At 41.3% G+C, this 26,512-nt stretch overlaps 1 protein-coding gene across 5 annotated transcripts in view; it reads right to left on the bottom strand.

Moving 5' to 3' along the window:
- The window catches only part of USH2A (usherin), a 440,966-nt gene that overhangs the window by 267,607 nt on the left and 146,847 nt on the right, over nucleotides 1-26,512 (bottom strand). For all 5 annotated transcript variants that reach the window (XM_081000469.1, XM_081000470.1, XM_081000471.1 and 2 more), the window contains exons 23-30: nucleotides 20,206-20,332; nucleotides 16,559-16,660; nucleotides 16,125-16,313; nucleotides 14,914-15,044; nucleotides 9,358-9,631; nucleotides 7,078-7,281; nucleotides 6,854-6,934; nucleotides 3,110-3,295 (exon numbers count right to left, since the gene is read on the bottom strand). In XM_081000469.1, the coding sequence (XP_080856595.1) occupies nucleotides 3,110-3,295; nucleotides 6,854-6,934; nucleotides 7,078-7,281; nucleotides 9,358-9,631; nucleotides 14,914-15,044; nucleotides 16,125-16,313; nucleotides 16,559-16,660; nucleotides 20,206-20,332 (1,294 nt within the window). The remainder of the gene's footprint in view (nucleotides 1-3,109; nucleotides 3,296-6,853; nucleotides 6,935-7,077; nucleotides 7,282-9,357; nucleotides 9,632-14,913; nucleotides 15,045-16,124; nucleotides 16,314-16,558; nucleotides 16,661-20,205; nucleotides 20,333-26,512) is intronic.

Here is a 26,512-nt window from a genome sequence, read left to right as displayed (position 1 = left end):
AAATTGAACTCCAAAGAACTATGTAAGGCAGCTTTTGGTTATTATTAATCATTTTTTTTTCATGTTCCATATCAACCCTGGGCTGAGACTGAGATGAGGTTCAAAAATATTTTGTAATATGTATTGGTTTACTATTAAAAATATTTTTTAAAAAACCTATACTGAACATACCGAAAAATAACCTTTTGGCCCCTAGGCAACGATGAGATCCTGATTTTAATGTCACCTAAATTCAAAACTTCTTTTTCTGTTCCCTTGATGACTGATACCTTTTAAATCAAGAACAGAATCAATGACATAAACTGAGCAATAAGTAGAAAATGCTGCTGTTTGTTCAGGATTATCTTGTGGATATCAATAAGGAGAACTGTCATTCCCCAAATATTTGTGCTGACAGAATCTTTTCGTGTGAATTTAAGCAAACATCAACTAAACAGGTATAAGCACATGGCTGAACTGAAAAGTCCTTGGAATACATCTGCTTGACCACAGTGCTCTCAAAAGTTAGCTTGCTGACTTTTAGATTTGATTACTGCATGATAGCAAAATCAGTAAGATGTTTTTATTAGTAATGCAGAAATAAAATGATATTGCCACATTTATTTTAAACTACTCATTTGCCAGCAAGGGGCTTCTGGAAAGTTGAAAGCTATACATACATAGCCCCTAACTCCTTTCAAACATAGCTAAAGCACAAGACAAAATACACAAAAATTAAAGCACAGGACTTTTTAGCCAATCAAAACAATCACTACCAGCAGGTCCCACCAAAAGCCACCATCTCCCACCCAAAGAAATGGTTCAGATAGGGTGGTACACTCTTTTCCTCATTCCCCTTCCCTTTTTTCTGTGTAAGAAGCCACAGAGAGAAAAACAAACAAAGGTTTATAAGGAGGGGGGATGGGGCACTGGATCCCTTCCTGTCAATCAAGACAGCCTAAGCCAATCAGAACCATTCATTCTTCCTGCATTCACAAGCCAATCAGAGCCATCACTTCTTCCTGTGGTGTCATTTGCAGTACAGTGGTATGAACTCGGGTTATGAACTTAATTTGTCCAGAGGTCCGTTCTTAACCCGAAACCGTTCTTAACCTGAGGTGCACTTTTGCTAATGGGGCCTCTCGCTGCTGCCGCGCCATCAGCACACGATTCCCGTTCTCATCCTGGGGCAAAGTTCGCAACCCGAGGTACTACTTCCGGGTTAGCGGAGTTTGTAACCCAAAGTGTTTGTAACCCAAAGTGTTTGTAACCCGAGGTACCACTGTATATATATATATATTTATAAGATATTTATTAAGATGTTTTAAAATATTACAATAAAAATGGAAAAAATAACAAAAATACAAAATAAAAATGGTTAAAAACACCCAGATTTTCCATTACTTATTTTCCTTTAGCTTGTTTCCCGGACCTCCTCGTACCTCCCTTTTTTGTATTCCACTTCAATCTGTTGGTTCAGCAAACCCTTACCCTCTTTAATTATCCTAATCCTTGATCTTAAAAATAATAGCATTAGATTTTTACCTATTTATAACCCTTTTTTCATATTCCCTTAAAGCATTACAGCTGGAAACCACTTAATTTCTATCCAACATCATTCTAACATTCATTAGTTTTATAATATTTCTGTAGATAATCTTTGAATTTCTTCCACTCTTCTTCCACCGACTCTTCTCCCTGGTCTCGGATTCTGCCAGTCATTTCTGCCAGTTCCATATAGTCCATCAGCTTCATCTGCCATTCTTCCAAAGTGGGTAGATCTTGTAAAAAAGGTTCTATCCTTCTTTGGCACCAATTGGCCGACTATGCCCAGGAGAAAGGCCTCTGGTTTCTTCAAGAAGGTATATTTAAATACCTTTTTCAGTTCATTATATATCATTTCCCAGAAAGCCTTAATCCTTGGGCACGTCCACCAAAGGTGAAAGAATGTACCTTCCAGAGGTACTTTAAACAATTATACACACAAGGGCCACAGAAAGAAATGGACCAATTTTTGAAGACAAATGGATTACAAAAAATCTCTCAAGAAAGTAAATTAATGTTGAACTATAAAATATCTGAACAGGAAGTAGAAGGTGCCATACAAAATATGCAACTGGGCAAATCTCCAGGACCGGATGGGCTGACTTCTAGATACTACAGATCTTTGAAAGAGTGGTTATTGCAACCTTTGAAGGAAGTCTGCAATGAAATATTGGAAGGGAAAAGGGCGCCAGAGTCATGGAAAGAGGCATATATTACACTTATATCGAAAACAGAGACTGAAAAGACCCAGCTTAAGAACTACCGCCCTTTTTGCAAGCTTGACTGGGGTCATGTACCACCTGTATATCATTTTCATAATATTCTCTCTTAAAGCATTACATGCCGTAAACTTCATACCTGTGGTCCACAACTGTTCCCAGTCAGCAAACATAATGTTATGTCCAAAATCTTGTGCCCATTTAATCATAACAGATTTCACTTTCTGCCAGAGAGAAATGTTTTACAGTAGAAGCATTGTTTACGTGTATGTGGCCGGGGGGGTGGGGAGCAAGCAGGCGACCCAAACATGTATGTGTTTGCCTTCTTTTGCTTACTAGAATCCTTTTTTAATCTTTCTGCCTATTTTCCTTGAGGCCCTGTGCCCTCCCTGCTTTCTTTGGATATCCCTTCCCTCCTGACATTTTTCTGCTTCTCAAACATGAAAGCTGAAAAGGATACTCCAGACAAAAGAGAAGACATTCTCCAACACCAAAGCAATTCCCAATCCTGTTATTCCTAAGGGGCACTGGCTTGAAAACAGAAGGAAATTCATGGAATATTGCCCAAGCAACATGAGCCAATAAGCCAAAGCAGGCCATCTTTTACTCAGTGACCCATATAAAGGCTTCCAGATCAGACTTCCTCCCCTGTCTGGGCAATAAAGATATGGGTTGTTCCTCTCTGTGTATTTGCCTTCACGTTGTCCTCTCTCTGGCTTTGCTTCATTCTACCCAGAGACTTGTTCTCTTTCTCTCATACTCATGAAAACACCAAATTATTTTGCAGTGTCTGAGCACAGTTGCTCATCTCACCGCCACCAACAGATTAAAAATACTGCTTTACACACATATTTATTGGCACGTACCTGTGAATGCACTAGCATTAGAAATCTCCGTTCTGACAGTAGGTATGCTGGGATCATCTTTGCTGGACGCCTTTAGAATGTACTTCTCAATTACACCTTTGACCCCAACCAGTTCATCCCATGTAACCTCAGCGCTGTAACCATTTATGCTGTGAGCTAGTGAGGGTGTTGGCACGTTTTGCGGGACTGTGAAAGGATAAAAGAGGAACAGAGAAAACAGCAGTCCTAAGAAGACTGTTGCCCCATTCTTCACTTTTAATAGTTGCAGTAAATCAGATTCACCATTAGCATAAATACAATTTATTAGAGTTGTAACTTTCCAGCATTGATTTAATATGACTGCACATCTTGAGCCATTCACTTTTAGCTATATTTCAAAACCATCAGAACTCCATCTACATAACATTCTTCTTTGTCTAGTTCAGGTTTTCAAAAAACATTTAATGTATCAAACGTGTTTGAAACGTCACTCACAACAGAAGAGGGTGGACTGTAGAAGTTTAAACAATATAATGATGTATCCAAATAAGAACAGATAATTAGACTGTTATTATACACGAGCATTTGAAATTTCATTGCTGAGAAGTAAAAATTTTGCTAAAATGATGTCTTTTTCTAAACAACTGGAGTTTCATATTTTCAGGTTCCCAAATTACAAAACCTAGAGATATTGCATGCAATCATTCTAATTCTGTATTATCAATGGATATGTGTCCATTAATGTCTACAGATGGAGGGTTGCAGGGACTTAAGTTATCATTAAGAAGGAAACAAAGCTTGAGATTTTGCAAGAATATGCCTTTGCTTTGGGTCAGTTCAAATAACAAAGTACAGGTTGCTGCTTTTTTGTTTTGTTTCTTTATGAATGAAGATTAAAATAACTTTCAAAGCACAGCTCGTGTAAGTCTTGCAACCCTTGTTGTTGTTTTTTTTAAAAAAACTTATTTCCAATAACTTTTAACTATTTATTAGATATTGCTATATCAAGTAAAGATCTGGCCAGAAACAACTTCATCACAGATGACTGCACAATGGATGCCAAGGAAAGGCCCAAGGAACTCTATGGCAGGATGATGGATGATAGTTTTGCTATAAATGCATGTGTACTCTAGAGTCCTGGTGATTAGGACTGCTGTATCCTCTCAGCATCAAGTGCCCCTCTTTTATGCCCTGATACCTTAAGACTCATTTAAAAAATAATCTGGTAGGAGGGTAGTCTGTGTAAGGGGCATCAGTATGCTAAATTTCAAAGTGTTTGCCTATGTTTCCTCCTAAAAGGAGCAATGATCCACATGCAAATCTTCAGGTTGATGACAATACTACATTAATATATTGATTTTATTAGTTCTGAAATATATCACAGGGCAAGGTAAGGTACTGTATAGCAGATGGTCTTCTCATAGGGGACACAACAAAACTGGCTCAAAAATAATTAAATAGTGCAATTATTTTCCAGCCCTTGGGAACATGTAGCTGTTCCGTGCTGTGGTCAGATTGTAAATATAAATTTATGGTCTGTGTTACTCTGGTCAGACAATTAGGGCAAAAATATGGCTGCAGTTGCTCGCTTTGGGATGGTCGACCACATGGTGGCATTAAGCTGTATAAGCAGCACATTTGCAAGTCAAAACTCTGCTTTGGTAAAAAGCATTGGAAAGCAGCTTTTGTGACACAGGAACATTATACTACTAATTTGCAAAGAGACTGGTGATTGTGGAGGTCATATACCAGAGTTGTTTCAGCATTTTATGACAATAATTGAAGAAATCAATTCAGTCCAAACAAAACTGACTGTAGTGCAACAGTTCATGCAATAAAAGGAAAGTTTTGGTTCAAAGACACTGCAAAATGGCTGTCCCAAAAAGTAAATCATCTTTATATTTTCAGCTTGAAGCCACAAGGTTGGAGCAAAAAATGTCTTCCCAAAATTCTCCACCTATTATCACTTTCACCACCAAATTCAAGCAGGGTGGGGGTGAGGCAGAGGCAGATTTAGGGTGGTGTGGTCGCACTGGGTGTGCATTCGAGGAGGGTGCCTTCTCAAAGTCCAGTAAGTGCTTGCCCAGCTTCAGGAAGATGTATGAGGACTCTGACAAAGTCCTAGAGTTCTTCTGCCTCCTTCTGAATGCTGAGCATGCACTTATTGGGGTTTGGGAAGGAGTTAGGAGGCCTCTAGGACCCCGCCAGAACCTTGTGGCTCCTTCTCAAAGCCTGGCTTAAGCCTGCACTGCAAGGGCAGGGTGAAAGGGAATGGCCCCTTCCCAACAGGAAAGGGAGAAAATTTCTCTTCTGAAACATTTTGTATCAGTTAATACCGAATGAAAAAAATCTTGTTAGTTCATATGGTGGGTCAAGGAAGGGCTCACAGAGGAGGACTGGAAGGACTAGAAGCCAAGCCCATTGCCTCTTTCAACAATAGCTTAGGATCAGATTACCTGAAGGGCCACCTTGTACCTTATACCCCTCGTCCCTTATACTGGGTCATCTACAGAATGGTTGCCTGATGGTCTCATAAGTTATCATACATATTATGCAAACTAAGGCTTTTAGCCTAGTGACACCAGTACTTTGGAACACATTCCCCCTACCCTGACACTGAAATCAGAGTGGCACTCACAATTATATTTCATTGCCTGCTTAAAACATTATCAACAACTGTTTTGAAGAGAATTAATTTGATTCAAGATTGTACATTTGTTCCATGTTTTATGATTTAATAATTTTATGATGTTTGAACTTTTTATTGTACACCACCCTGAATTTTTGCAATGAGATGGCAGTGAATAATCACTCTTATAAATCAAGATTAAAAGAAGTTCCAGCAATAATAAAGCTGAATCCACTATGGCAGTGGTTCCCAACCTTTTTTGGGCCATGCCCCATCTAAGCATCTCTAAAATCCTGATCACCCCCGTGACATATAATTCTTATTATTTAAAAAGTGAACTCCTATTCATGTGGAGGAAGCCTAAAAGGCCCTTAACTATTAATAACTCATTCTCGAATTGCCCCCTTAAAAATCAAATTGCCCCCATGTGGGGCATGTGCCCCACAATGGGAACCATGGCACTAAGGTGTCCACAAGTTTTCACCCTATTTGTTGTGATATATTCAGTACCACCAAATATTCTCAGGGTGGTGCTGAAATTTTCCAACAATTCGGGGGAGCCTGACTTTCCACCCCAATGCTTATCTTTTTACTCAGCTCTATCAATAAATGTACTTGCTGGACATATGTATTTATCAAATTTCTAACATTTGTATGGATCATGTGTGGCCTTGAACCTATGAAATTGGGCTACACCACTAAAATTGATGTTTTATCTATAGGGATTAATGTATATCTGTATGCATACCCCCCCTCCCAAAAAGTCTCTGCTCCGAAAAAAAAATGGACAAGTGCCCACAAAAACAAAATTATCATCTGGCAAGTCAACACATAGCTTAAGATGTTTCTTTAAAAGATACGAAAATCAAGAAATATATGAAATATATGGACCAGAATATAATTCTGTTTTATATGTGCTGAAGCCCACTAAAAACAATTGTCATAGCATATTTAATCCTACACTGAATGGTAACCATGGTATTTCAAGTTCCAAATAACAACAGTAAGAACTGGGCCAAAAGCGTCTTTGATTTCAGTGTGTAGTTTTGGTGTGTCCTCTCTTTTTCCACACTAAACATTGCCATTGCTACCAAGCCAGACTGGATACAAGAACAAAATGCAGAAATGTTAATTACCCGATTCTCTTGTGCGACCACGATCCCAGGCACTAGATACAGTTCCTCCTTCATTAGAAGCAATTGTCCGGTACAAATATTCTTGCAAGAGAGGGGGGGGGGTGTATAAATGTGAGAATAAAAGGTAAAGGTAAATGTGAGAATAGAGCAATAGAAAATGAACTAAAATGAAATTGAACTAAAGCCACACAGCTTTTCATATAAGGAAGAGGCCCGTGTGGTACCTGTAAATGGCTGTAGACCACTCTCATAAACACTCCTTTCTTTTCCTCGGTACACTAGGATGGAGTCATTCCCCCTGCAGTTAACAGCACTGTCAGTTGATAGGCATCCGTCCAGATTGACTCTGACAGCACTGCTGGACACAGATGCCAAGTTAACGACAGCACCTCGTGTAAATTTAACATCCTTCATGCAGCCACCAAAACCTAGCAAATAGTAAGGGATTAGTATCACATAAAGGGCTTCAGTTGTTAATTAAGAATCATGTTTTGCTTCTTGCAGTGCTACATTTCAGTGATAAGGAGAGCTAGATGTAAACGTTAAACTTCAAATTATGTTTGAGAAATGATTAAAAAAATATTTAAGCTGATACAGAGCTATCATTCCTGAATTTCTACCGCACTGAAATGTACACTGATTATCCAACATTTCAGCCGACATGGAAAAACCTTAATTTTGCCACTTGTCAGCATACATTCACATCAACAGGTGCAAAATATTGATTTGGGAGGAAACCTATCACAGATTCTTCCTATAATATATAACTTTTATGCTATTTGTAGTTAAATGCTGTTATCTTAATAACAGAAGCAGTGTGAAATGGCTATTTTCACAACATGAATATTCACACGTGCTTTACAGTCTAATTATTGTAGTCATAATATAAAAAATTGAAAAGTACGGTACTTGGAATGCCTTGCTCTAATTGGGTAATAGTAGGTGGGTAGGTATTTATTTATTTGTTTGCTTTCATTTACCTAACTCCAACCTGAAATTACACACAGAGCCAATGTGGGTAACTAACTAATAAATGCTTTTATTAGAGCAAAGTTACTTCAGGATGAGACAATTTGCAGTCAGAAAATGGTGATGGGGGTGAAGCACAGACCCTTTCCCACCTCTACATTTCCAGTTGCAGAGTGGGCAAGGCACATCTTAAGAAAACTGTAGCTGTTCATCTTCTGAAAAACTACCCTCTCCCCAAAAACAGCTTGTCTACAACAAAAGCAATCCAAATTGTGCTAAAAACATCCATAATGTTTATTTAGGCATTTAAGTAAAGAAGAATAGGCACACTGCAAATCTGAAAGGCACACATGAATCAATCAGGTGACACACCCACCATTCAGATTTGCCATGTCCACCCCTGCATAGAAGCACTCCTTTCTTCTGCCAAATGCCTGAGGGCATATACTCTGTGGCTTCAAGGCAGAAACCCTGCCTTTCCCTCCAGTGTCTACGTCTTCTCCATCCATGATGTTCCCAAGTTGAGCTGGAAGGTCTGCAAGGAGGCTCCTTAGTGCATTTGGCTAGGCATGCTTAGAAGTCTCCCTTCCACGTGTGCCCCTTACATACTGTATACCCTCACACCTTCAGCCGAACACAGCTATTGGCAGTATAGCACTGTAGGTAGGTACTTCCTACCTCCTGGTGGCCTGCTTTGGAACTTATCAGGAGCTTCTGCAGCAAAGGCCAAATATGAATTGCTAGAAATCTAATTTGTTAACTTGGCAAATAGGATAGGAAATGCAAAGTCCTGGTATAGCCCTAGGCTTCTGAAAGTTAACTAGAGAACCCCTGGGTCTAGGATCTCTAGAAGCCCCGAACAAAAAGCCCCCAAAATGTGTATCCTCACTTAGGGGTCTGGCTGGGATGAACAGAGAGTGCTGCTAGAATCTGACTCTAAGCTTTGCTACAGCTGCCCATCGCTCAGTGTACAAGAAATACCAACTGTGGTGTACAAGGACCTCAGTCATCTATAGCAAGATGTACCCATGGGTTAATGTTCAAAATTAATCTAACATATCACTGTGTATCTTTGATATCACGGCAGCCTTGTTAAGAGCAACTATTGTTTCTTGTTAAAGGAGAAGGCAAGGGAGAAATTCTTTAAAATTTAATTGTGCGCAATCAGCACCCATGTGACCGCTAACACGTGCACCATTTTCAGTGCTGAAAGGGGATGGGGTAGGGGCAGAACAGGGCGGGGCAGTACAGAACAGAATGGACTTGTATGCATCCTGCTGACACATGTGGCAGCCAGGAACAGAACCCCTCATGTAAGTTGGAATTCCCCTGTACAAAAGATGTATTTCACAAATGGTGGGGATTGCTTCCATTCTTTGGAAGCTGGCTCCAGCTTTGGGGAGGCCCTTGAGCATGTTCTCCACCTGCTCTTTCTGCATTCCGTCTATTTGACCAAACTGTATAACTGCTCAGCATGCTGCCACAATATATGCTTTCCACTTGCAGACATGTTTCCTTCCCTTGTAGGAACATACCTTGTTCTAATCCCAGCTTTTTAAAGGCATTCTGGACCTCATCTGGGATTCCTCCAATGTAGACTGGAGAGTTCACAAACAGCTGATCTAAACCAGGTTCCACCACATGTTCTTTCAATTCATTTACACTTGCTGAAACTACAAACCCTCCTTTCTTCAGAATAACTTTATTCCATTTTCCATCGCAATAGGACAAGCCTAACCAGAGATTCACATGTGTCAAAACAATGCCATTGCTTAGCAGAAAAGACAAGACTCCGCTTTTTAGTTCTGCCTGTAGTTCAAAGTTGAAACAGAAAAGAAAGAATTGATGACAGCAAGAAAGACAAAAATGCATTTAAGCAATGGAACAAATGTAAATAGCAGCTAAATAATATTCATTAACATTTCAGTGACAGTGCTGGTCCCACAAGAAGAAACACAAAATAAATAATTTTTATCAGCACAATTAGGGTGCAATCATATGGTCCATGAGATGTGATTTGACAGATTAGGAGCTCTGTCCATGAATGTCTCCTTGTTGCAAACACCACTAATGCTCCAATGGAACCAGCAGAAATTATTTTTCCCCAAAAGGAAAAAAAACCTTTAAAAAATGAAAAGAGACCATGAAGCCCCTCCTCACTTTCTACTCTGCTAGCGTGAGTCCAGTAGGGATTTGACAGAGCTCTGCTCATGTTTAAAAACAAACTGCAAGCTTTTAAATCACATAACACTTCCTTAGACAGATTGCATCAGCTGGATAATTACAAACCTGGATAACCTATATCTCACTATTTTTCAGTCTCAAGGTAAGGAAATTGGGACAAACATGCAGCGCAACCTAATGTGTGTTTACTCAGAAGTAAGTCCCACTGGGTTCAGGTAAGTATCTGTAGGATCATAGCCTTAATTGTGCAGGAAAATGAACACAAGAAAAGCACCATCTGAAAAATGTATGTTGTTCGAGGGATATAGCAAAATGCATACTTGAGTGTCCACTAGTATTGCAGGGTCTCTTCAGGAAAAGAAAAGGCTAAGAAGTAAACCGTACACATATCTGTAGTGGAGTCCCTAAGATGGCTGGATGGCACCTTATATGCCTCTTTCCAGCATCTCCTCCAGCCAAGCTAGTGACAAACATAATGCTTTCCTTTCCTTTGGACCACATCAGCAAGGCTGGGGGAGTCTTGCCATCTGGGCAGCCCAGGACTTCCATACACATTGCCCTGGCTTGCACCCAGGGGAGGTCACTTCGGTGCTGCTAACACAGTGATTTGGCTTCACCCACAGAGGAGCACTCCATTGTCTCTAGAGACAGACAAATGCCAACAAGTATTTTTAGAATGTAGAACTGCTCTAGTCAGAGTTAAGCACTTTAAAATCCCAATTATTTTGATAGAAGCATTAAGCACATGCTATTCTCCTTTCATTGAAATCAACAGAACTTAAAAAGTATTAAATTGAGCTGATCATGATCTTTATTTCTAATCTGTGTGTAACTAGCTTATGACTTCATTACTGAGATTTGCATAACTGATGGGAGAAAAAAAGACTGACCTAAAGTATGACTGCATCTTCTAATCATTGTACAAAATGGGAAAATATGTACCGTATTTTTCGCTCTATAACACGCACCAGACCATAACACGCACGTAGTTTTTAGAGGAGGAAAACAAGAAAAAAAATATTCTAAACGAAATAGTGGATATATGATTTTTTGTGGTTCATGCTGTGGCCACAGACATGTGATCTGACAGTGAGTTGGAGTAGCCCAATGCAAAAATCCTGAGGATCCGTGTGGATCCATGCTTTGTAATCACGGAGGAGGGAAGGAAGGGGAACCATGGATCCTCTGCTCACGACTGCAGCAGATCCCCCCCGCCACCCGCAGGCATTCGCTCCATAACACGCACAGACATTTCCCCTTACTTTCTAGGAGGAAAAAAGTGAGTGTTATGGTGCAAAAAATACGGTATTTGCCAACTGTATTATGACAAGTCCATTGAGAAAGAAATCCCAGATCTGCTTAATCTAACTGCTAACTTTAAATTTAGTGTACTGAATTTTAAATATACATGATTCATGCTGGTCCAAAAATAATATTGCATTTTTTTGGAAATGTCTGAAGAAATGGTTTCTTTTAAAAAAATAATGGGGTATATTTGAGGGTATATTTATGAGTCAGTTTATCTAATATAAGCACGCATCACCAAAATGTTCATTTTCTAGTTAAATTGCCTGCATGATTTCAATAGTCAACACTGCCTCTTGTTTGGGATGCAGCGGTAAGTATATTTTGAGATTCTAAATTGTCCAGCTCAGGGGAAAAATGACATTTAAATAAGGTTCTTTGTGAAAGAAAAGGATTAATAAGGCCACAGGAAAAACAGACATTTCAGCATCCATGCCAAAATCTTATTATGTGAAATAAAGAGGGCAACTTAAGATGTGCATTTTCTTTTCTTAAAGATACACTTGTTTAATAAATATCATCATCTTGTATCATGTATCAATATTACCAGATAGGCAGATAGAATATATATTTAGTTTTAAAAAAAATGACCCCAGCTGATCAAACATGTGTTTCCAGTTGCCAGCTCAGTCCTGTCCCTGGTTTCCACCCCCTCCTTGTCCTTTCATCTTCTGAATTCAAAGACAGGAGCTACACAAAAGCAGTCATTGAGCTGTCACACACTCCTTTCCAATGAGACTTTAGTGCTAGTTCTCATGAAAGACCATATAATCCCATCTGTTATGATCCGTTAAGGGAAGAAACTGGCTGCACATAATAAAATAATATAATAATTCACAACAAATGGCACTGTGAGGCGACCTCCTGAAGAGAAAATGTACTGTGTGCTGTTATCCCGCATATCTCGCCAGTTACAGCCATCAGCGTCTACACTGCAAAGGGTCTGTGAGATAGAAAGTTTAAAAAGAAGGCACTCTGCAAAAGAAGGGTGTCCTTGGGGTGCATTTTACGAAGGAAGCTTGTTTCTGAAAGGTTGCCATGTCGCCCACTGTAGGCCAAATACTTTAAGTGCTACAGATTGCAAGTATTCTGACAGTAGCTACAAATCGTTTGTAAGGAGTAGATTACTGGCTAGCTGTTCAGAATGGCCAGTTGATGGTTCATCAGTGGATTTGGTGAGGGAGAGAACTTGGAGGAGCATCTCCACCCCCAACGTTCAGCCAAGACATTAAGATCCAGCTCCGAGGGAATTCTGGCAGTTCCCTCATTGCAAGAAGTGAGGTTACAAGGAACCAGGCAAAAGGGCCTTCTCAGCAGTGGTGCCCACCCTGTGGAATGCCCTCCCATCAGATGTCAAGGAAATAAAGAACTATCTGACTTTTAGAAGACATATAAAGGCAGCCCTGAATAAATTTTTAATGTGTGATGTTTTATTGTGTCTCAAGACTTACTTTGTTGGAAGCTGCCCAGAGTGGCTGGGGCAACCCAGTCAGATGTGTGGGGTATAGATACTGTTGTTGTTGTTGCTGCTGCTGCTGCTGCAGCTGTTGTTGCTGTTTCATAAGAATTTGGACAAAATAATGTAGCCTATCTCTTTCCTACCTGCGACTAAATGGAGGGGACAGGTGTAAGATGCACCTGTGTGTGTGGGGAAAAAAAAGTTTCCCATTTTGGAAGAGAAAGAATGCCAAGAATGGTTAAAAGTATCTTGAGAGTGTGGGAGACCTCTTTTCCCTGGGATCTTGTGTGGGACAGTATGGCTTGTTAATGTGACTCTCTGCCTACATAAATGTTTTGGTTTGTATATTTAAAGCCAAATGAAACATATGGAGTACTGCCCCTGAAATTTTTCTAGTTCAGGAAAACGTAGGGCACACAGTACAGTAATATTATTTGTCAGCTCAAATATGCATAGATACTTTCTGCCTCCACTACTACACTAATGCAGTAGTGATAAGGAGCTAATTGTAAAAGTGCAGCTCAGAAACACAGAAATGGAAGGTGTTCACCAATGTCAGGGAAAAAATGCAAAGAAAAAACATTTAGTTGTTCATGGCTTTAGGCTATTTAACTATCTATGGCCAGTAGCAATGATGGCCTGACATGTATGCAAACAGGGAAATCTAAACTAATTCCTTGCAGTAAAAAAAGGGGGGAGGGGCTTTTTTCTATAAGCTATGTTGCTTTTTTATTTTACAGTCAAGTAACTGGTTTAAGTATCTTAATGCCTTTGGAAGAGAGTTGGGGAGTTACTAAAAGACAGGTGAACTATGTGATGGAGTGGCCTTGATTTGTGGAAAAACCAGGTTGATATCCCTGCTGAATAACACTGAAATAAATTTGGAAAGCCAATACCGCTGACTGAAATTTGCTTGCAAATGTTTCACTTTGCATTCAGGTGTTGTTGGGCTTTTCAAATTATTTGATTGTTTTCAACAATCCCTGAAGGGAGCTGTAGTTAGTCATAAATTCTGGAAAAGTGGACTTTGAGGCAGAATGAACTCACAGAAAACAATAAAGCTTTTGAGTGAGAGGGATCTGCTCATCATTACTTAGGATATCCATTTGGGGTTGTGTTCAACATAGCACTACGGAGAACTTTCTGTCATCACAAGACTTACTCTTTGTGCAATGGAATGTTCCTCCCCTCTTCTTTTTCTCCGCACCACCTAAATCTGTTATGGGGGTTCCCTCAAACTTCCAGAACAGATCTGGGGAGTAAGAAATCCTGTTGCTCTAGCACTAATGCACTAGTATAAGAATATAGCTGACTATCACCCATGGTGTTCATGTACTGTGCATGCACTAAAACTGATGGATACTCTCAGCACTTACCTACTTTGTGGTGCACCTGTTAGGGGAAAAGATGGGAAAGGGTGTCCCAGACAAAAGCCGGGTGCTATCCAGCCTATGGAATGATAAGCCATAGGGTGTTCATTTATACTAGCAGTTGTTTGAGTGCAGCAAAAAGCACCACATGTCCTTTGCAGGGCCAATGTGCTTAGGACTTGTACTGCAACCCTCTGGGCAGGGACCATGTTACTTCTGAGTTCTTTATAACACTAAGCATGATATTAGTGGTCAAGAAATGTTAAATACTAATGGATGGCCTATTAATGGATGGCCTTTTCAAACAACTTCAGCTTCCAATAATCTGTGATCCCATGATTGTATAAAGGTAAAGAAACCAGATGGCCTGGCAATGAAATACATTAGTGAAATGGCACAAGCCAAAAATCAATAAGGTACTATTCTTTCTAGCTATAAAACTATACAGGAAAGTAGATTAGGTCACAGAGGTTATGGGAATATCACTATACCTAAGAAACAAAATTGAGGACCTAATGAACAGTCTTTATGGATGCACACTCCTATTCATATAGCTACTGCTATGATTAGTCCACTGTCCTCCAGATTAGGACAAAGGTAATGAGTTACTTCAATTGACAGATGGGAAGAATGAAATCAAGTAGCAATTGATATATTCTCTCATGTAAATTCCTTCATATCATGCAGTTTATCCTGCCACACAAAGGAGATCCAGCATCTATACCTAAAAATTCTTAAATAACCTATTTGAAAACAAAAATAACAACACCTACAGCAATGTAATCTGGCCCTTCTTTGTTGTAAATGAACAGAAGTAATCCATTCAGCTGATCCGTTTTAAAAAGAAAGGAGATCTCCATGTCTGGACCAGCATGTAAAACATTTGAGTGAAGTTCTAGGAAACCTTAAGAAAGAGAAGAGAAGAAAAGAAAACCATGCAAGGAATGTTATACTGCAGTTTCTATAATTATATAAGTGAGAATGAAATTCAGTCAAATTCAGTTCAAGGAATTGTGTATAATATTAGCCCAATAAATAGAGGGCTTGTTTTTGAGATGAATGAAATGAATACTGAAGTCATAACTTAGCAGTAAGTTAGCCACACTCATGTAGGCTTCCCCCTTCATTTCAACTGCATTTGGAACTACATACTGAAATGAGAGAGAAATTTCAGACAGGCAGATTTGCCTTTGTACAACACTGTGTGTGTGTGCATCAAAGCCACTGTATCTTAAACAGGTCATTGGCCTGTGATGACTTTCTCATTAAACTCAATTTCACTAACAATAACATTAAAATAACTAGAAAATGCAAGCAGCAATGGTTGGAGAACAAAGCCCTGTGTAGGATATCAAATGTGATATGCCAGAGATGACCAAGGGCCATCTTGTCTGGTGAAACGCAATGCCCTTGCATGGGTCTGGTTTTGTGATCAAGATGAATATAACCCAATAGTATGGACTCCATGATGTCTGACGGGTGAGTGAGACTGATCACATGGTCCCACACCAGCATCTCTAGGGTGGGGCCATGTCCCATCAGTCCCATCCACCCTTCATATACTATGACAGGTCTGGGGGAAAGTGCAATTACAGCAGCTTCCATGTCTTTGCGCATAACATATTCAGTAGACTTAAAAGTAATTAAGAAGTAAAATGAGGCCCTTTCAGTTTTGATTCTGATGTTATGGGACCTGCTATTAGAAGCTCAGCCCTACTGACTTTTCAGAAGATCTGCAAGCCATTGCTCTTCAGAAGAACCATTTTAAGGGATAAAGCTGGCTAGGTTTTCTCCAAATTTTGCTATATTGTGCTGCTTCTATTTGATCGTTTAAAAATATAAATGTATTTTAAATTTGAAAAACACCAAATTCTAATTAAGATCAAACAAAATATTTTCTATTTTTTTCACCTCACAAAATTCAGAACAACAAGAACAAAAAAGCACAGGCAGTATTTCAAACAATTTTCATATGGGGTTATACCTTTCCCAAGAAAATGTGCTCCATTTGCAAGAATGGCTGGACACCCTTCCCAGCTGTGATAAACATTTCTTTGCTCCACTGCTTCCTTCCATTCTAAAGGCTCCCAAATTTCATGTGGGTGATGCACCTTTTTCAAGGACATGTCTCGGAGACACCCCACAAATCCTCTTGTAACTATTTTAGAGGCGCCTGACAAAAAAATATGTTAAGAAGCTGAAATGCACAAAATATAATAAATTTGTTGGAAATAAGAAATAAAAACAATTAATGTATAACATCAAAAGTGGTCCAATCAGTTCTCCAACTCATCTCACTTGGAATGGCTCTGGGGCTTCATACTTGGTACTGCAGTAGGACAAGGACTTCGAACGAATACTCAAGGGTAGGCTGGGAAGTGAATGTATTGCCATGCAAGCCATGTAACACCTTCTTACCTGTATCTTTTCTTAGGATTGTAAAACCCTGTGGAAGTCCTCCAACAAAAACTCCTGTGTTTTCTCCAATAATGGTACTACCACTGACAGCTGATGAGGAACCTAAAAACAGCCAAAGAAATTTTATTCTAGTGAGAACTAGAGAATATCAGGTCAAAATTCACCACCGTGGAAAAAGTAGAGAACAACCTTTATTTATTTAAAGTATTTATTGGCCACATTTCAAGACAAAGTCCTAACAACGTGGTGTGCTGAGATTAGATGAACTACACAAAGATGCATTTGAAGCATCAAAGACCATAAAAAACCAGTACTGCAAGGAACTTTTGAGTCTCAAGAATCAGCAGCAAACACGGTTGAAGAAAAGCAGATTTAAATAGATGAGTTGTCAAAGCACATTTGAAGGCCTGCACTTTAGAAACCATATACAGTGGTGCCTCGCAAGACGAAATTAATTCGTTCCGCAAGTCTCTTCGTCTTGCGAGTTTTTCGTCTTGCGATGCACGGTTTCCCATAGGAATGCATTGAAAATCAATTAATGCGTTCCTAGGGAAACCGCCTTCAGACCAGGTCGGGGACAGTCTGTCCCCGGACCTCTTCTGAAGGCTGGGGGGGGGGGCAAGGGCTTTTCTTCCCACCCCCAGCATTTTAAAAAACCCCGGGACAGCGGAGGACTTCTCCGCTGTCCGGGCGATCTTAAAATGCTGGCGGGCGGCATTTTAAAATCGCCCCGGGACAGCGGAGGACTTCTCCGCTGTCCGGGGCGATTTAAAAGCCCCTGGGAAGGCAGGCAGGGGGGACAAAGACTTTTGCCCCCCGCCAGCCTTCAGAAGAGGTCCTGGACCTCTTCTGAAGGGGCGGGGGGCGAAAGTCTTTGCTCCCCCCCTGCCTTCAAAAGCCCTCCGGGACAGGCAGGCAGGGGGGAGCAAAGACTTTCGCCCCCCGCCCGCCTTCAGAAGGTGTTCCCTCCCCCCCGCCCGGCTTCGGAGCACCGTTCCGAAGCCGGGCGGCGGCGGGAGGTCTTCCCTCCCCCCCGCCCGGCTTCGGAGCACCGTTCCAAAGCCGGGCGGCGGGGGCAGGTCTTCCCTCCCCCTGCCCGGCTTCGGAGCACCGTTCCGAAGCCGGGCGGCGGGGGGAGGTGTTCCCTCCCCCCCGCCCGGCTTCGGAGCACCGTTCCGAAGCCGGGCGGCGGCGGGAGGTCTTCCCTCCCCCCCGCCCGGCTTTGGAGCACCGTTCCGAAGCCGGGCGGCGGGGGCAGGTCTTCCCTCCCCCCCGCCCAGCTTCGGAGCACCGTTCCGAAGCCGGGCGGCGGCGGCAGGTGTTCCCTCCCCCCCGCCCGGCTTCGGAGCACCGTTCCGAAGCCGGGCGGCGGCGGCAGGTGTTCCCTCCCCCCGCCCGGCTTCGGAGCACCGTTCCGAAGCCGGGCGGCGGGGGAAGGTGTTCCCTCCCCCCCGCCCGGCTTCGGAGCACCGTTCCGAAGCCGGGCGGCGGGGGGAGGTGTTCCCTCCCCCCCGCCCGGCTTCGGAGCACCGTTCCGAAGCCGGGCGGCGGCGGGAGGTCTTCCCTCCCCCCCGCCCGGCTTCGGAGCACCGTTCCGAAGCCGGGCGGCGGGGGCAGGTCTTCCCTCCCCCCCGCCCGGCTTCGGAGCACCGTTCCGAAGCCGGGCGGCGGGGGCAGGTCTTCCCTCCCCCCCGCCCGGCTTCGGAGCACCGTTCCGAAGCCGGGCGGCGGCGGCAGGTGTTCCCTCCCCCCGCCCGGCTTCGGAGCACCGTTTCGAAGCCGGGCGGCGGGGGGAGGTGTTCCCTCCCCCCCGCCCGGCTTCGGAGGAGCCTTCCGAAGCCCGGCGGCGGTGGGAGGAGGTGTCCCCGCCCCGCCGCCAGGCTTCGGAGGAGGTCCGAGGACAGTGGGGAAGACGCGCTGCGCTTCCCCGCTGTCCCTGAGATTTCCCTATGGGCTGTTGTCTTGCGAAGCAAGCCCATAGGGAAATTCGTTTTGCGAAGCGCCTCCAAAACGGAAAACCCTTTCGTCTAGCGGGTTTTCCGTCTTGCGAGGCGTTCGTCTTGCGGGGCACCACTGTATACGTAATTCAGATCCACAACAGTGGGGACAAAACTGAAAAGGCCCTATCTCTTATGCCTGACAATGTAATTTATCTCATTTATAGATATACAGCCATAATAGTTAACACGATGAAATTAGGCAACTTGGTATCAGAAAATGGCGTGTCAGAACAACAGGGAGTATCTACATGTTTCACCAGCAAGCCCGCTTGTATCGATGCCATGACCAAAGAGAACCAGGAGTAGGTGGGAGATCCAGGGCAGGAGGAATGAATCAGAGCTACACTACATCCTGTAATTCTGCCATTTGTATCCTAACATCATCATGGGGTGAGGGAAAGGACATAGAAAGGAAAAGCACAGTTTTTATTCATATCAGTCAAAGCCCAACATGCCTTAAGATCAGGATATGCCTGTCTCCACACTATCCTGCCTGTACAATAATATCAGCATCTGGATGCAGTCCTCCATACGCCCCTGGCTTCTAAAGCAAGGAAGAAGCTGAGTGGGAAAAGGGCTATGGAAATCTCTCACTGGCACCTACTTTATTTTCTTTTTGGTAACAGAAGCAATCCTTTTTATATGTTTCCTGGTTAAGCTGTAATTATTGTAACACCTGTATCTTTCACTGCTTGTAAAGAGGAGGCTGCAGGCACTTTGCTCCTCCCTGCTCCTTTTAGCTCAACACAACGCAGCAGCTAAGCCAAGATTTGACTAAACATGTCATCTGAACATGAGATTGTGGTGAAACTCTTTCCTCCTTAACTAAGATCTGAAGCCAAAGTTTGATCTTGGTTACAGGATGTGATTAAGGAGGAGAGAGCTGGACCATGATCCCAGCTTCAGATGAGATATTAAGCTAAACTTTGGCTTAGCTGTCATGCCACACTGAACTACAAGGAGAAGGAAGGTGCAAAACACATCCAAACAGATAATCCGGGCTATCATTTCCCTGATGATCGGTACCTGAGTAACCTGGTCAGAGAAGTTTAGACATCTGAGCTCTAGAACACTGGGTTTAATTTATTTTATTAAGCCCAATGAATCAATGGCTATCTTCTGGAGTCACCAGGATAGTGTCCATGGGCATGCATATCCCTGCAAGATTCCCTGTGGCCTTCATGGTTCCCTCCCACATCCCTCTATTTGCTGAAATTAAGCATGAAAAAAACTATTCTATTACAACCAGTAGAACAGGCTCTGGTGTGATATTGCTTATGGTGTGTGTTGGAGGGGCGCCCACAAGTTTCTCTAGTTTGCAAGTTTGGCCACAAGCCTGAAACATTTGGCCACCCCCCTGTTAGAGTAAATTACCAACACAAAAGTACCAAGTTGTTCATTTGGAAAGGGCTGAGAGAGGCCCAGAGGTCTAAACTGAAAATTACCAAGTTAAAGATAAACCTGTGTGTAATTTTCAGAAGCATCATCTTGTATTTTATTACTGCACCCTTCCAGTGATAAAGTGTCCAGATATTAAACAAAGAAAAGTGAAAATGAAAGAAAAATATGAAGAAACCTTTAGAAAAAATAATAATGTGACAATCACTTGAGAAAATTAATAATAATGCTCTGAGTTGAGAGAATTACCTGTGAACTGCCCATCCACAGTGATCGTTCCCATAGCCTGATTCCTTGCAGCAATTATATGGTGCCAACTGTTATCATTATATTGTCTTCCACCATCATTATCAGGAGTTAGTGCAACAGCAGATCCCTTTTAAAAGATATTTAAACAATTAATAAAAATGTGCCGAGATAGGTCTGCAAGTCATTATTATATCAGCCTTGAGATACAGAGGCAACTTTGTTTCAAAGTGAAATTAGAATATCCTACAGTATTTAAAGGATTCCCTCCCCCATGCTGAAATGGTAGAACCATTCACAATTAAACTTTTCAACTTTGCACACAATTCAGCGGTAAATTATCATTACACACAACCTCATTACATCTTCATCCAATAATGTTAGTGCAATGCAAGGGTCAGTTCTCACTGAGCTGACTGAAAATGGTTCCAAACAAAAATTAACCAGCAGCAACCAGGGTAGAAAGTAAGTCCTATCATTCATAGTGGCCATCCTCCCACAGTCTGGCTATTACTGGGTTTATCCTTGTACCAGGAATCTGAGTGGTGAGGACGAGTGTCAGGGCTCGGACATGTGCAGCTGTCTTCTAGGGCTACAGATTGCTACCAGCTATGGTGGCTATGTTCCACCTCTACTACTAGAGGCAGTATGCCTCTTAATGCCAATTGCTGGCAAACACAAGTGGGGAGAATGTTATTGTACTCATGTCCTGCTTCCCGGCTTCCTGTGGATATTAGGCAACAAATGGATAGCTCAGTCGGTTAGAGCATGCTGCTGATAATGCCAAGGTTGCAGGTTTGATCTCCATAAGGGACAGCTGCATATTCCTGCATTGCAGGGGGTTGGACTAGATGATCCTCATGGTCCCTTCCAACTCTGTGAGTATGATATCTGGTTGGCCACCATGAGAACCAGATGCTGAACTAGATGGGCCTTTGCTCTGAACCAGCAGGGCTATTTTTACTTATTTGAAACATTCATATGCCACTTAATTATTACCTGTTTATAGTCCTTCCTGTCCAGGACTAGACAATGGAAGAAATACACCAAACAGGCAGCTGCTGCAGAAATACTCACCACATGGGGCAACTGCACATGAATCCAAAGACTTCCAAGCTCAGATAGAAACCTAGATACCATTACTCATGTATTTTTAGTTCCCTTTGAAATATAACGCAAACCACACACTTACATACAAAAACAAAACAGAACCAAATATCTTGTCTAATATACTCAGGGAGGAATTAAACATTGTACCTCTTCTGATCATTCCACCAGCAGAAGCATGTTAGCTTCCTAGATGGAACTATCCTCCATTCCTCTACCTCGTGCTGTTCTCCTGGCCCCTCCCTGAGCCAGTTTTTTTTTTTGTGTGTGTGTGTGTGTGTGTGTGTGTGTCTGCATGTGTTTGCTTGCACAATGGTAGGAGGGCAGAAACCCCATTGCACAAGCAGAAGTCTCTGTATAGGGCTCCTGTTGATGGGACTCATTAGATGAATCCCACCCTAAAACTAGAACATTTGTGTGCCTGCGTTTCTTGACATATCTATTGCATTTTATAAATATTATTAGCCACTTTGAGGACCCTAGTAAAAAAGTGGGATATAAATCTACTAAATAAATAAACCAACATATATACACAAACCCAGTGTTTATATACTGGAACATGTTAAAAAAATCCTTCGCACACCACAAGAGAGGTAGCAATTCAAAAGTACCTTTTGTAATATTAAATACAGCATTTTACTTTATGGGTTATTACTCAGAAGCCTTAGATGATGTGAAATGTTACATAGCAATCTAACAGGAGTGAGTCCCCAGGACTACATAAACCAGGGCTCCAGAATCTATTCTGGCTTCCTATTGGCTTCAGGGAACAGTTAAAGAGTTGTTGGGTTTTGACCTTTTTAAAGCACTAAATGGCCTGTGTTTAATTTACTTATGATAACTCCCTTCTCTACATTCTATAGCAAGACATATTCACCCGATTCCAAAACTGTTATCCTTTATGCACCAGATTAAAAATGCTCTCATTTCTCAAATCTTTGACAACAAATTATTTACACCTTCCATTTCCAGTTTTAATCATCGTCTGTTGCTGCAACCACATTGTCAACAGTTTTAGGTTCCAAGTCTTTTTTAATTTTTTAAAAAATGTTTTATAAATGAAATGTAAGTCACCTTAAGACCTTTTAATTGGAAAGCCTAGTCAAAAATGAGAGAAAGTACAGTGGTACCTTGGTTCCTGAACACCTCCGTTGTCATACGTTTCAGTTCTCGAACGCCAAAAACCCGGAAGTAAATGCTTCTGTTTTCAAACTTTTTTTGGAACCTGAACCTGTGACGCAGCTTCCACTGAGTGCAAGAAGCTCTTGCAACCAATGGGAAGCTGTGCCTTGGTTTGCAAACATTTTGGAAGCCAAACGAGCTTCCAGAACGGATTACATTTGAGAACTGAGGTACCACTGTACTTGTATTATTATAGCTCTACTAATGGGTATGGTGACATATAATAAAACTCTAATATCTATGAAGCTCAACAAAGAAGCATTTCTTACATTTGTTTCAAATTTGTATGTCAAGACTAGCATGGGCACTATTGTTGGCTGTGATTTCATCTTCTTTTTTGGATGCTTGCTTTACAGAGAGGCACTACAATCGAAACTCCTGCTGGGAATTGGGCAGAAGTGACTCTGCACCTAGTTCTGCCAGACTCCACCAATGCAGAGCTCCTTGTTATGCCTGCCGAACACGTGGGTAGGCAAACATGTCACTGCCAGGATCCCCACCAACAGCAGCCCACAAAAAGTTCTGATATTGGGTGAGGATGAGATGTGGAGGAATGAGGTACCCTTTCATCCACTGGATCCCAAGGCTGCCTGACTGCCATCATGCAGCAACACCAGGCCCAATTCAGGCTCAGTTGCTAAGCCAATGCCAGGCTGGTGCCGCAGTCTGTCTAACCTCCTCTCAATTTCCACCCCAACCAGTGGAGGATCCTGGTGCTCCATCAAGTTCCTCTACTTCCTGGAGAGGGTTTGGTTTGCAGCCTAAACCAGAAGATGAAACCATAATGAGTGCCATCTGACTAAATCATACTTTGAGTAGACCCAGTGAAATCAATGGACTTGTTAGTCACAACCAATTTATGTCCACTGATTTCAGTGCATCTATTCTGAGTATGACATAGTTAGGTAACACCCATCAATACTAGAATTTAAAGATCTGCTTGGACATACGTAGGGAGCTTTCTTCTTACATGATGGAACTTTTCACTTTTACTACTGGTTAAGAAAAGTTCCCTTGAACTCATGGAACTAATTTCATGGTTCTTTGAATCCTGGTCTGAGCCATTTTCACTTAACTTTCCCAGAACCATGTTTGGACACTAAGGCTTGAGCACCAAGCTTCTGCTCCATTCACATAAGAGGATGTGATTCACTATAACTCCCTTTCCATCTGCAGCCCCCAACACTTATTCCCATACTATTCTCCAATGCCCAGGAGCAGATTTTAAGTTCTTTTAAGGTCTGTATAAAATATTTCCACCTTATTTCCAAGGTATTGTGATATCTTTGTTTTTCTGAAAATAACTTTGATACATCCAGAGTTCTGTTTATACGCCAGTTCACTCCTGAAAAATAAATTATTCAAACGGATGCACGTTATAGTGGAAATGACAAAACATGTATGTTTACTAGATGTAGGTGGGAATGCAATTTGTATGTATAGTGGAATGTGCATCCTACTGACATGCTTTGCTGGCAAGATGTGCACTTAGATGCTCATTCCAACATGTGTTCTGATGTGCATTCAGCCTCCGGTTTGTTTCTCTCTCTGGTGAGTTTGCGCAAGAGTTTGCACATCCACCTGCTGATTATTTTTCTCCCCCTGGTAAAAAGTAAACTAGACAGAATTGAACATAAGGAAGGTCCAGGTAATTGCTCGTACCAGTGAAACAATATCTGTGTTGGAAATCGAACTGTCAGATTACCACGGTATCCCTACTTTTCCCTAGAGCTGCAGGAGAAATAAGATCAACATTTCAACTTCACTTTATTTCATCCAAAGTTCCTTTTGCAGCTCAGAGTAGGGGAATGTAAAAGGGGAAGGGGAAGGTGTTAGTGGGTCCTAGCTCTGCGTCCAAAGACAGAAAAATCAATAGCTTTTTTTTTTTGACACTAATTGCATCCTTTTTCAAACACTGCAGATTATTTATGGAAAGCTCTTTGCAGCACCATGCCTAGCAGCTTCAGGAAGAGTATATTGTCAAAAGTGGATGTAGAATCTGTATTTGGATAAATGATGGCTGTCTTGGAATAATTAGCCCAATCCTTAAAAGAGCAATCGCACACCCCAAGACAGGCATGTGATAGAATTTGTAGGAGACAGCTTTCTGGTATCATTTGTATGTAAGAAGTGCATTTAAAACTAAACTTCTGTATAATCATAATTTTCTCCATTTGTATTAAAATAAATGTATCCAAACACATATATAATTGTAACCTATTACACAAGAGTCATGATTTTAGTGATCTGAATGACTAATGGCCTGGTAAATGAACTCTATAAATTTTAGATTTGTAGGAAGCAAAACAGATGTAAGCACAATACTAAAAACAACAGGAAAACGCAATGACAGTGCTCATGCATTCATTCTAGAATGAATGTGTGTTATAGGGAACTTCTTGTTTAATTAGTGTTTGTTCTTTATGAAGGAGACTGTAATAAAATATATTATCTGGGGATATATCCAAATTAAGATTCATATTATGTACAGCTTTGTGGAAAGGCAGTATCAAGCATCTCAACATGTTTCACAGTAGTCAAAGTTAAAATGGCACATAAACAGTAATAGCAGATTCAGTGCATGATGTATTATCAAGCATATTTTCAGTAGCCATCAACAATAACACAGCTATGTCAATCAGACCTGCGTCTAAGATTTGTTTATGTCTGCCACTACAGTAGGAGTGTCTTGGACAAAGATGCCCAAATATTAGTTTAAAATACAAGATAAATGATACATCAATGACAATATAATTTTTTAACAAAATATGTTGCCTACATAAAAGCTCTTACTTAGTAGTTAAATGACCTGTTTCCTCCTAGCTCTTCTTTTCTCAAGTACACTGATTACTAGAGATAAAATCCTAAGCATTTTCAAAAGGTATGTGTGCTTATTTTCAAAAAGAGTAAGTATTCATCAGAGTTACTGCTTTTCATCAGTCTGATATATTGGTACACAGAGAAGTTCTCTGTCCCACGAGAATGCATTTTACAGGCCAACAAGCTTTCCGTTTCATACACTATTTTTTATTGTCTTCCACCCTATTTCAACATTTTAATATTTTACAAACACACATTTCATTATCGTAGTTTAATAATTAAAACCAGAACTGGTGTCATGCCCAATTAATGTGCCCTGGTAGCATGCCCATTAGTTTTTCCATTAGTGAATTCAACAATACTAATGGGATTACTAGCATGGGATGCTAATTGGGCGTGACATAAGAAACTGGCTTACTTCTTAGCATACCCTTGCTAATGATGAAATTAATGAGCATTTTATTAAATGCTGTCTCATCAAAGTGTACTTAGTTAGCGTTAAAATTGTTACAAACGATGCTGCATGCCAAAGACGAGGTGTCTACAAAAGTGATTCTTTATATGTTTTGGCAACAATCTGGAGCATTTTATTTTATTCATCAGAAATCACATTTGTAGCAACACAATTTCAACATTTTAAGCTTCGTAAGGGAACATGCCAACCAGAGTCAAAAGTTGGAGAAAATCACTCTGCAGATATAAGACACATTCCTCTGAACGCTTCTGTAACATGTTAAAAGCTGAATGACTACAGTCCACAACCCATTTACTTTGTAACAGTGCTGTCAGCTCTAATAGGAATTGCTTTGGAGTAAAAGAATTTCAGTTATAGTAATCACATTTAAATATTCTGAGTTAAGCAAGATTTGGACAAGAATAGCCCTTATAAAGAAGCAGGTCTCTCCAGGAGAAAACCCTTGCATTCTCATGCCAGTTATGTGCAGGTGGAAAGGGAACTGCACTTTAAAAAAAGAAGTTATTCTTATCTAGATCCTTCTATGGTCTCCTCACCAAAACTCTAACTTTTCACTAGTGGGGGATGAAAACTCCTAATGACCAATAAGATGAATTATCAATAAATGTATTTGTGGAAAGAGGGGGCTAGATAAGGTAGACCAACATACATAACAGGCCACCAAGGACAGGTTTCGCTTCCGTTTCATTTTCTTGTTATGGGGTGTCCATGTCAGAAGGCTCCACC

The sequence above is a fragment of the Podarcis pityusensis genome (genome assembly GCF_964106645.2).
Source record: "Podarcis pityusensis genome assembly, chromosome: 3".
In the NCBI taxonomy this organism is placed as follows: Eukaryota; Metazoa; Chordata; class Lepidosauria; order Squamata; family Lacertidae; genus Podarcis; species Podarcis pityusensis.
The sequence above is the reverse complement of the archived record's forward strand: the minus strand, read 5'-3'. Positions and strand labels throughout refer to the sequence as shown.